General features: G+C 18.6%; 4 protein-coding genes and 1 long non-coding RNA gene across 20 annotated transcripts; 3 read left to right on the forward strand and 2 right to left on the reverse strand.

The window, feature by feature from the left end:
* Positions 1–188: 188 nt before the first annotated feature.
* Positions 189–3,734, forward strand: Mic26-27 (MICOS complex subunit 26/27). 14 transcript variants are annotated; one of them, XR_015293078.1, is made up of 7 exons: positions 241–547; positions 1,730–1,933; positions 2,109–2,230; positions 2,325–2,558; positions 2,910–3,079; positions 3,256–3,405; positions 3,559–3,734. XR_015293078.1 is itself a non-coding variant. In XM_086911353.1 (6 exons), the coding sequence occupies exons 2-5, from the start codon at positions 1,749–1,751 to the stop codon at positions 3,387–3,389; spliced, it is 675 nt and encodes a 224-aa protein (XP_086767479.1). In that variant the 5' UTR covers positions 189–547; positions 1,730–1,748; the 3' UTR covers positions 3,390–3,405; positions 3,559–3,734. The 14 variants fall into 14 exon arrangements, 10 of the variants coding, with proteins under 10 accessions (XP_086767479.1, XP_086767474.1, XP_086767478.1 ...); XR_015293077.1 differs by lacking the exon at positions 241–547 and adding an exon at positions 785–964; XR_015293075.1 differs by lacking the exon at positions 241–547 and adding an exon at positions 1,269–1,478 and having other exon boundaries at positions 1,755–1,933.
* A 197-nt stretch (positions 3,735–3,931) lies between these two features.
* Mpp6 (M-phase phosphoprotein 6) lies at positions 3,932–5,797 on the forward strand. Of its 2 annotated transcripts, XR_015293079.1 has the most exons (4): positions 3,953–4,259; positions 4,345–4,445; positions 4,564–5,070; positions 5,459–5,797. XR_015293079.1 is itself a non-coding variant. In XM_003697798.4 (3 exons), exons 1-3 carry the CDS (start codon positions 4,212–4,214, stop codon positions 4,862–4,864), a joined length of 450 nt encoding a protein of 149 aa, XP_003697846.3. In that variant the 5' UTR covers positions 3,932–4,211; the 3' UTR covers positions 4,865–5,797. The 2 variants fall into 2 exon arrangements, 1 of the variants encoding a protein (XP_003697846.3); XM_003697798.4 differs by having other exon boundaries at positions 3,932–4,259; positions 4,564–5,797.
* On the reverse strand, positions 4,883–8,470 carry LOC147657085 (EF-hand domain-containing family member B). Of its 2 annotated transcripts, none has more exons than XM_086911340.1 (10): positions 8,090–8,470; positions 7,683–7,856; positions 7,330–7,510; positions 7,087–7,156; positions 6,836–6,995; positions 6,370–6,591; positions 6,073–6,265; positions 5,799–5,876; positions 5,454–5,563; positions 4,883–5,339 (listed from the first exon to the last, which is right to left on the reverse strand). In XM_086911340.1, the coding sequence occupies exons 1-10, from the start codon at positions 8,156–8,158 to the stop codon at positions 5,157–5,159; spliced, it is 1,440 nt and encodes a 479-aa protein (XP_086767466.1). In that variant the 5' UTR covers positions 8,159–8,470; the 3' UTR covers positions 4,883–5,156. The 2 variants fall into 2 exon arrangements, with proteins under 2 accessions (XP_086767466.1, XP_086767465.1); XM_086911339.1 differs by having other exon boundaries at positions 7,087–7,207.
* Positions 8,471–8,629: 159 nt separating this feature from the next.
* On the forward strand, positions 8,630–10,368 carry EMC4 (ER membrane protein complex subunit 4). Its single transcript, XM_003697856.4, has 3 exons — positions 8,630–9,310; positions 9,571–9,842; positions 9,966–10,368. Exons 1-3 carry the CDS (start codon positions 9,252–9,254, stop codon positions 10,160–10,162), a joined length of 528 nt encoding a protein of 175 aa, XP_003697904.1. The 5' UTR covers positions 8,630–9,251; the 3' UTR covers positions 10,163–10,368.
* On the reverse strand, positions 10,199–11,233 carry LOC105736705 (uncharacterized). Its single transcript, XR_001112797.3, has 3 exons — positions 10,733–11,233; positions 10,606–10,659; positions 10,199–10,496 (listed from the first exon to the last, which is right to left on the reverse strand). It is a non-coding gene; the product is annotated as an uncharacterized LOC105736705 (long non-coding RNA).
* Between the last annotated feature and the right edge of the window lie 301 nt (positions 11,234–11,534).

The raw sequence follows: 11,534 nt of genomic DNA on the forward strand, positions 1-11,534 counted from the left end.
ATAAATATTTATAAAGAAAATTATATATAAAGAAAATTATTCTATTAGCATAATTGCATTTAATAATTAATAGTTTTATTTTTAAATATTTAATTTTATTATGTTTCTTGACATGAATATTTTTATAAAATTTATAATACATAGAAAGATGCACAATAATGCAAAAATTATTATGCTTGTTTCTTAGAATATTCAAAGGTATTTTAAATATAATGACATAATGATAAGAGAAAAAACTGTGTTATTTTGTTCACATATTTTCAAACAAATTAGTGATACGTGTGAAAATAGCGGAAAATCACACGTAAAAATGGCTCGTTAAATTCTTCGATCTTATATAAAATTATAAATTTCAATCATTAAAATTTTAAATAGTGCAACTCGCTAACATTTGAAATATATAGTTATGAACAATTACGTACACAGATTCTTAGAATCAACTATTGGAAGTTTATTTGGTAAAGATGTGACATGTAGAGAACCAGTACATCGATGCGATGATTATCAACCAGGTGTATTAGTAGAATTTGGAAGAACTGGTATAAAAGTATGTATTCAAGTAATAATTTTTTTAGTTTATTGTCATAATTCTATTAAGATATCAACAAATTATAAAATAAATTTTTATTTATGGATAAATAGAAATATGAATATTACATTTAGGAACGAAAAATATAACCGCGGCAATATACTATATTTCATGTTTAGAAGAAAAAATTTTAATCTCATTTTAATCTTTATCATATATAATAACATATAATTATAGGAAAAATAAAATTTGCGTAGCTATCCGATCTTCTTTTTTTTAACCGTTATGAATTGACAACATAAACAAAACCTTGATACATTATGTCAATTTTCTGTGAAAAACTGTAAATACAAGATGTACGATTTTTGATTTTAATATTTAAGTCTTATGTTTTATTTCTGTATAAATTTTTGTTAAAATTGAATTGGATATCTAGTAAGTAGATCTATATATTGTAATAAATTTATATTTCAAGAATATATTTATAATTTTAATATTAATCAGTTTTAATTAGCTTCTACGATTAAAATTTAAAATCAATAATTAAATAATTATTTTTGAAATAATTAATTTTGAAATAGAAATTGATAACATTTTTTTTTAAATATTATTAGTAAAAAATATTTTAAAAATTTATTTTTAATAATAAAAAAAATTTATATTATTAAGAAGTAATAAAATTTAAATAATAATAAAGATTTATTGATAAAATTTTAATTTTCTTTTATATAACTATTTCGTAATTAATTGCGCTACTTAAAAATAGCACTAGATGTCGCGTTCTTGATATGAAATTTTTAGTCTGTTAAAGTAATGTCATCATCAATATCAAATTATAATTTTCGAGATAATGTTTAAATATTTTCACGAATGATTTAAAACGTTTTAATATAATTTGTATTTTTGAGAGACTTATCATTATCTTATTCTAAAAATGCAACGTACTTTGGTAATTACAAAATAATGCAATACTATTTAGCATTCGATATTATTTATTATTTCATTTTTCTAATTTTTTTTTCATTTCATATTTTATTTTATTCTTAATTATATCTATTGATTAAATATATAATAAAATATAAAAGAATTTTTTAATGAATTTTATTAATTTATTTTTATTATCATTGAATATAATTTTAATAAATACAAAAAACAATTTCTCAAAAGTAATTAAAATATTATTACTAATATGGAAAACAGAAATCAAATATATATTTACATGAAGTTTTTCAAGAAATTCTTGATGCCGTGTGGGCTATGTGCTGCAGTACCAGCAATGAAACCCCCAATTTCTGAAGAACATCCTGTACCTTGTAATAATGAAATACAAGGAAAGAAATTAATAAAACCATCAGAATTACCCATTTATTCTATCGATGATGGGTATACTAAGCAGATGCCATGGTAAAGCGCAAGTAATTTCATATTGATAAATGTATTTCTATTCTTGTTCATAGAAGAATTTTATAAAAAAGTGATTTATTTAATATATATTTATTCTTTTAATTTCTTTTTAAGAAAACAATATATTTGCAAATAATTTATATAGATATAGACAGATAATCATAATTTTTTGTAGCATACAATATCCCTCTATTGTGGAAGATAATATTAGAAAAATACGACAAACAGTGGGTGAGATAAAACTTACAATAGACAAGATTTCTCGCGATATTTCAAGTTCTTTAGAAAGTCTCAAATGTATGTATTTACATTTAATATAAAGTTTAATATCAAATTAATTAAAATAAAATATAAAATATTTATTAATATCAATAAAATTTTTTATATTTAGTTATATCTGATTATCTTCAAGATCAAGCCAATCTTATGCCACGAATAGGAGCTGTTGGTGTAGGTGGCTTATCAGGATTAATATTAAGTCTTAGAGGAGGCATATTTAAACGATTAATGTATACAACTACAGGTGCTGCTATTGTTGGTTGTGTTTGTTTCCCTAAGGAAACAAGGGAAACAGTTAATACAATGGAACACTATGGAAATGTTAGCTACAATTTCATTTATGGTGGTATGTATATTTATTATTTTATAATATTATTATTTTAAACAATCATTAAGATGTATGTATATATATTAGTTATAGAAATGGCAAGCAATATAAACTTTATTATTCAAAATTCATTATTTTCTAAATCATGTTTTATTTTTTTGTAAAATTGAAAAATATTTTTTATATAAAGAATGAATATTAAAATTTTGAACATGTTTTGAGTATTGAATTTGTATTTTTTTTTTTTTTGTAAAAAAATAAAATATTATATATTATTAAAATAATATTATTAATGTATTTTATTATTTAATTTTATATTTATAATACAAAATATTAGTATAAATTTCAATATTATATTAAAAATTTCAGTGAAACCAGGAGACAACAAAAAGGAAATTTCATTTAATGAATTTCCATTAGTGAAAAGTGTGCTTGAATCAGAATATTTTCGTATGTTAGTTCAATTTTTTGAACAAAAAACAAATGATACACCTACTACAACTGATGTTGTATTAACTGATACAACTACAAAAACGGAGGTAGGATGCAACAATAAAATTACTCTTGCATCATTCCTCCTATGTCTTTTAGAATCATGTTGATATAGTTTGCCATTATATAATTTATCCTATACATTTAGTTAAACAACTATAATCTTTAATATAAAATTCAATATCTTTGAAATTAATTTTTTACAAAAATTTTTCTCATATAGTCTTAGCAGAAGCTCACGATATTTCATTTCATCACAAAAAAGAAGATTTAAAACCTCTTGATTCAGTAACACCAACAGAAACCTCTCCTATAGAAGTACAAAATTCAAAAACTTCAAAATCTCTGATTAAGTAGATGTTTAATCATATAGGTATCCTCTTTATTTTCATCCTTATTTAATGTCATAAATATTCCTTTCATATTGGTTTATTTTATACTATATAATTTAATGATAACTAATAATATTAACATTTCACATATAAACATTATATAAAAATATAATTATTATTTTAATATATTTCAGATAAATGAAAAGAAATGAAGAAATTGAAAAAGAAGAAAGAATAAATTAATACATTCAGTAGTTAATGATTATAATGAATATTTAATAATTGACTGTAAAAATTATATGAAGTTTATAAATACAATCATAAAAAATTATAAAAATTTGTCTATTAATAAAAATGATAAAAATCATAATTTTTATTTATTTATTGCAAATTGTATGTTTATTATCATAAAATTAAGTTTAATGATACACTTTTTTAATATTATTTTTTTCAATATTACATAACTTAAAAAATAAATAAAAACAAAAAGATTAAAAATTTTTAATTTAAAACTTTATATTTTAATTTATTTTGTAATATTAAATCAAAACTACTTTTATATATATATATATAGTTATATACATACATACATAGTATCTACTTTAAGTGCTTAATGTTACTTAACCTATAATAAGGAACATGTTACTAGGAATCAATATATAATATACGATAGTTTTAATATTATTTTCAAATAAATTATAATTTATTTTTACTTACTTAAAACAAGTTTTATTATAGAGAAAGATATAAATATTAATCATATTTGTTAATTATATTTTTATTTAAAAATAATATAAATAATTACGTTATATATTTCATTTGTTTTATTTCTTAAAAAATAAAAAAAATGGATGTTAATAAAGCAAAGTTATCAAAAAGTATTTTAGAAATGAAAGTAAGTTAAAGAATTATTTTTCTCATATTATGATATTATACAAAATCATGTATGAAATTTTTTATTCTATATATAAATTTAATAGTTTATGAAACGTACTAAAGAAAAAGTGGAGAAACAACAATTTCAAGAAGAGGGAGAAGAATATTTTGGAAATGAATTAACAAAACGTATGAAGAAAGATTCGTAAGTTTTTTTCAATTTTTATATATAATAAGTTTAATTATTTTATTATTAATTGGATATTTTTAATTTGTGAATATCCAATTTTTAATATAAAAATATATATTTTTTTATTTTTAAGAGAAAGATTTATCATTGAACCCAGTTATGTTTTCTGTGAAAAGTTAATTGATGGTAGAGTAAGTTTTCAAGGAATGAATCCTGAAATAGAAAAATTAATGGAAACAGAACAAAATAATGAAAATATTAAAATGGAAATACAAAAAGAAACAGATATTTCAGATGAGCAAATGGCAAAAAGTTGGAAAACTTATAGAAAAATAACAAAAAATGAACATAAATATGAAAAATCATTACAAAAACATAATAATAATCATGAACCATTACCAAAAAAACCAAAATTTTTAAAACCACAATATTAGTATTTAATACAAATCATATTTATATATGTATATAATTAATTTTAATTAAGTTCTTTACATAAATATTTTTTGTTTAAAAATAATATAATAAATTTTAATTTTATTGTACAGTATATATTTCATACAGTATATAATTTCATAAAGAATTTATATTTTCATATATATATTGAAAATTTTGTACTTGAAATGTATAAAAATATTAAAATGTAAGTAAATATTTAAATATATTTTAATTGCATATATTTATATAAATATGTATTATTAATATCTGAATTCTAAAGATATTTTGTATTTAATTAATTTTGTTATTAATTATATCATCATATTGATCAAGTAAGTTTACAAAAATTTCTACAGATACATTATCTGTGCAACTTTTTTTTAATCCTTTTTCCCATAATAAATCAAAACTATTATTAGGAAATTGAATTCCAATAGCTTCAAAAATACTTCTTATTTCTTCTTTATTTCGAAGCTAATTGAAATTTAATTAACAATACATATATTTATATTATATATAAATTATATATATAATTATATATAGAATTTTTAATTTCAAAATATTATATAAATATATATTTAAATTTACTTTAGAGAGATCTGTGCAGCTAAGACCATGTTTTGTAAAAATATTTGGATGTATAAGACTGTAAGCAGTAGATTTATCCAAATCTTTATAAATTCCTGCTGTTGGGATATCTGTAAAAACAATGAAATATACTATTTGTAAGCAATAAAATAATAATTTTATATTTGACAAAATAAATTATTATTATTAATATATATATATATATATATATCTTAAATAATATGAATATCTCTATTATAATACTAATACTATCTTCTATTTTAATAATATTAGCAAAATGTAATAAAAAACTAACATGTTATAAAAATAAATTTGATAATAAAATAGAATAAAGAATCCACTAACTTGTAGTATCTATTCTGTCTATCTTTCCTATTGTTGTATTATATTCAGTGCTATAATATTGACATTCCAAAGGAATCTCTAAAAAAATTGTCATTTTAGGTACAAATAATGATATTAGAAATATGATAAATATGATTAATGATGCTAATAATGATTTAGAAATATGATATAATATTATTAAATAAATATATATTTATTCATTATTTATTATATATATATCATATAATTTTTAACTCTATAATTTAAATAATAAAGTTAAAACATAAAAGTTTACTTTCTATTTTTGGTAATGTGGGAAAATCATATTTCCAATTTAAAAGATTTAATAATTCTTCATATTTTATATTTTTTTCCTTATGTATTTGAAGAAGATCCAATAAAGGTATTAAAAATATTTTATTTATATATATTTTATATTTAGCTAAGATAGAAAAAACTTTATCTTCTGGCAAAATACCTGTATAATCCTAAATATAATAATATTTAAAATCATTTTAATGAATAGAAGTTATATTTTCTAAGTTTTTAATTTTATATATATGTATAATATAAGAAAATAAAATAATAATACTTTATCAAGGCATATTAAATCTTCATAAATATCTAAATATGGAATTTCTGGAACTTGTTTTTTGAATTTCAGACGTAAACTATTTATATATTGCAAGTAATTTTGTTGTGTTATAACTTCATTATTTATAGGACAATCACTTAAAATGTTTAATTTCTCAGATACATCTTTTTTGTCATTAACTTTACCATGTCTCATTTCATGTATAAATTCTTTAAATTTCTAAAAAAGTTCAAATGATTAAAAAAATTTAATAACTTGAATGCAAGAATTTTTATATTACTTTGTTGAGAATCAATATTTATATAATATTTTCATATATATATGTAGCTTATATTTTACAACAATTATTTTTAATTTAAATAAAAATTTAATTGTTTTCTATTTTTTTTATAAATTCTTATGTAAATTATAATATCATCTTATAGCAATAGCCTCATTTTAATAATAGTATTTAATACTTTACTTCATCAATATAAGAATTTGAAGGTTCTGCAAAATTAGAATTTGCAATTGTATTAGGATCTGCATCAATCCATGTTAGAAGTTTTTTTAATCGCATACCTCTGACATTAGCATTATATGATTTTCCAAAACATAAATTTTGATCAAATGGTTTTTTGTAACTAAAAATATAATTTTATAATAAATCTTTATATATTAGAAATTTATAATTTATAATCTTAATTGCCATTTAATTATTTAACTACTTCATACTGTCTTTTAATTTGTTCTGCAGGTAAATATCTATTATGACTTTTCTTATACATTTCAATAATATCTTGCTCTGGAATATCACTTTCTATTATTTTTTCTTTAAGAAGTTCAGCTATACTTTCTTTTAATATTAATAAAAAATATCAATGTATTTTATAAACATTATAAGATAAATAATTTTATACTATAACTATTATATTATTTTTTTTCATTATTACAAATACAATGTTTGATAATTTATACCAGATTTAATTTTTTTTCCAAAAGTCACTTCTAATGGATTCATACCCATTGGAAGATATGGAATTTGATAACGTGTTTTACCAACTTCTTTGTTCCAATAACTATTCATTACAGTATTTCTTAATTCAGAAATAATTGTCTGAAATGATGTCTCTTGAACTGGTTGTATACATTCTTTTACCTTAAGAATTAATAAAATATATAAATTATATTTAAATATTATTTATTTATACAATAATATTTTTATTATTGTTTTCATTAAAACAAAAAGAATATATAAACATGAAAAAAATATAATTGTAAAAATAATAAGTAATAACAAAAATAAATTTTTTAATAGATTCAAATCTTACACCAATTATTTCTTTAATATTACATATATCAGTTATATGTGATGGTAATTTTTGTACATATTTTTCATTATAATCAAGCATATTTTTTAAAGCTTCAATTTTATCTTCTAAAGAATATTCCATAAAACATTCTTTAATATTATACGTTTTATTTTTTGAATTTTTATAATTTTTCTATAAATAATAAATTATAACATCATTAAAATTAAATTACTAATAATAAAAATAAATATAAAATATTATAAGACAAATACAAAATGGAAAATATATAATATTTTATAATTCTTTTTTTAAAATTTTAAATTCATAATACCAATATATTTTATACAAAAATTAGAATAAAATATATGCATAAAAATAAAATACATATAAAAAATGAAATTGATTTATTAATAAAGTAATCTTACAAATTGTTTCTTGTTAGGATCATCATGATTTAATACTAAAAGGCCTTTTTCTGTATTACATTTTTCCATTTCGAATATAAAATATTATATAGATAAAAGAGAAAAAAATTAAAATATTATTAATCACAGTTACACTGCTATATTTTATTAAATAACAAATAAAAATAATTTAACAAAAGAAGTAGAGTATAAAATATAGATAATGAAAATAAATAATGGAAAAAAAATAGAAATAGAATAAAAATATTGAAATTAGTGCTATTTTCAGTGTCACAAATAAAACATGTAAAAATAGCGAGAGGATAGAAATAGAATAAGAATTGATTATTAGAGCCATATTTTGAATATCAAAAATAATTTTTTAAAAAAATTATTAAAAACAATTAAGAGATAGTACTTATATTTAATTCTTATTCTATTTTATCTCATTTCTAAAGAAATGTTTAGTCAGTAGATAGTGCTAATAGTCAATTCTTATTTTATCTTTTTCCTATCTATTTGTCCTCTCTTCATATATTTGATTTGCGGAATTCTGGAAATGATTCTCATTTTTATCTTTTTCTATTATTTGTTATACTTCTTGTTTATACTTATTTTTGATATTATATTATATATTATAATATTCCTATATTTTATATTCAATTTATTTCTAAAGAAAGAATTAGAAAATTTATTATATATATTATGTATGATATAAATTATAATATATATATATATACATAATATAATTTGAATTTAAATTTTATATATATACTTTCGCGCGTAACTTTGCTTAATTAAATATTTAAAATATAAATTATTTTAGTTCTATTGTTTTAAATATTAAATATATTGAAACATATGGTTTTTATCTATTATAAAAACTTTTAATTATAATTTCGTTAAAATTATTAAATTATTATATTTAAAAAAATTTTTTTTTTAATTTATTTTATTTTTCATTGTTATATATTTTAAATTTAAATGTCAAATATTTATATTTATATTTCTAATTTTGTTTTATTGATGTAATTAATTTTTTATGAATTTAAGCATTTGATTGATGTTGTACGTCATGATTGTATAGTGTAAATGCCTGTGTACACGTTTATATATATATGCTGTCATAGTACTTGAAAAAATTTATAATAATAATATAATAAATTCAGAATATTTAACGATAATGACAGCAGTTAAGCAAAATACAAAACGATCAAAATGGGCTTTAGATTTTGCTCACAAGTCGGTAACCTTATCAATCAAGTTATATTTTTAACACGTACAATATAAATTCTCTTAATTAATTAATAATTATGATTATTAGAATTTTTGATAAGTTTATATATATATGTATATAATTTAGATTGTAAAAAATGAACATGTCAATAAAAATTGTTATTTTTCTATAGTTTACATAATTAAATGATAAAGGTTATAATATAATATTTTATATTATTTTTTTAAAAAAAGTTGTATAATTTAAAATATATTTTTTTTTGTAGGAATAAACAAGAAAAAAATGCAGATATTGCTTCACCACCAGGTTATACACCTGCTGTTGCTCTATTTCATGCTGCTGATTCAATTAGAGAATCAGATTCTAATCATTTAATAATTAAAAAATCATGGGATTTAGCTTTAGGTCCTCTTAAACAAGTCCCAATGAATTTATTTATAATGTATATGGCGGGTAATTCTATTTCAATATTTCCTATTATGATGGTTGGTATGTTAATTATTAGACCAGTGAAAGCATTATTTACTCTTCAGCAAAGTAAGTATATCAAGTTATTTATAATTCGAATAGAGGTTTTAATGAAAAATATTTACAACTAAAGAAAAATGAATTAACAAATAATAAGTTTTATGCTAATATTTAAAATATTTTTTTTTTTAGCATTTAAAGTAATAGAAGGAACACATGCTTTCGGACAAAAGTTTGTATACTTTTTAGGACAATTAGTAAACATTGCACTTGCATTATATAAATGTCAATCAATGGGATTACTCCCAACACATGCATCTGATTGGTTGGCATTTGTAGAACCTCAAGCACGGTTGGAATATTCAGGTGGTGGATTTATATATGTATGACATAAGATATAATTATTTAAAAATATAATACGTACATTTAAAATGAATTGTTATATATTTAGATACATTTTATTTTATCTATAAGTTATCAAAACATTCACACATTACACAAAATGTTTTATTAAAATCAAATCACAAAATATTTCATGTTTATATACATATGCATATAATAATAAAAAGTACAACAATATAATAATATAATAAAACTGCATGCATTGAAATATATTCCATAAACATATTACTATTATTTAATAAATTGTTATTTTTTTTTATATTCATCTGCAAATTCTTTTATTCGTTCTATTATCTTATTAGGATCATCTACACGTGGTATCTGAAATAAATTTACATTTAAAAATATTAATGTAAATTTTATCATAAAATGAGTATCATTAAATTATTGAAAAAATTAGTTCAAAATAAGAAATGATCTTAAAATATACCTCATAATTCTGACTTATATATATACCAGCATAAATTCCAATGCCTAAGGTTATCTAAAAAACACATTTTTGTATTTTTATTAAATAATAATGTTATTATTTTAAAAAATAAGATATTAAAATATACCAAAAATTTGAACATTTTTTTTTATTGATTATTGTTTTGTATACAATTTTAACACACGAAAAATATTTATTTTATATTTTAATTAACCTTTAACATCAAATAGAATTTTAATATAAAAACTTCTTATTAGGAAATTCTTTTATTATTCAATAAATTTTTTGTATTAAAGTTTGATATAAATATATAATTTATAGGAAATCTTTCATTTATTTAATTTTCTTTATACTCATAATGTTTGTGATGTTATAATGTATACTATATGTAAGGTTATTTGCACAAATAAGAAAGTTTTTATTCCTATTAAATAATCAATTTTTATCTCCTATTCCTTCCTTATTAAATTATTTAAAAAATTTTTTAATTAGATATAATAAAGACAAATTTATATAAATATAATATTATGAAAATAACATGTTCATCGCAAACTTATACTGTCATAATCATATGATTAAGCAAGTAAATGACTTATCTGCTTGTCTTTTCATCAATACCGCGAAATTTGAGAATATTTGAATTACTACTATTGAATAATATATAATTAAATTTATTTTAGAAATATTATCATTTATTATCGAAATTTATAAATTTACGTACAGTTTATAAATCTTACAATATAATATTATAAATTATTTATTTTAATTTCTTCATATTAATTTATTAATATTTATAATAGGAAGAAAATATAACATGATATGTATCGGAAATTATAAGAAAAACAAGATAGATCTAAAATTTCAAATATACATTCTATTTACATATATACTTTGTATAAATTTAAGAAGATTAAAGATAATTGAATCAT

The sequence above is a fragment of the Apis florea genome, unplaced genomic scaffold (genome assembly GCF_048593485.1).
Source record: "Apis florea isolate Af1SG1 unplaced genomic scaffold, ASM4859348v1 contig_32_pilon, whole genome shotgun sequence".
Lineage (NCBI taxonomy): Eukaryota > Metazoa > Arthropoda > Insecta > Hymenoptera > Apidae > Apis > Apis florea.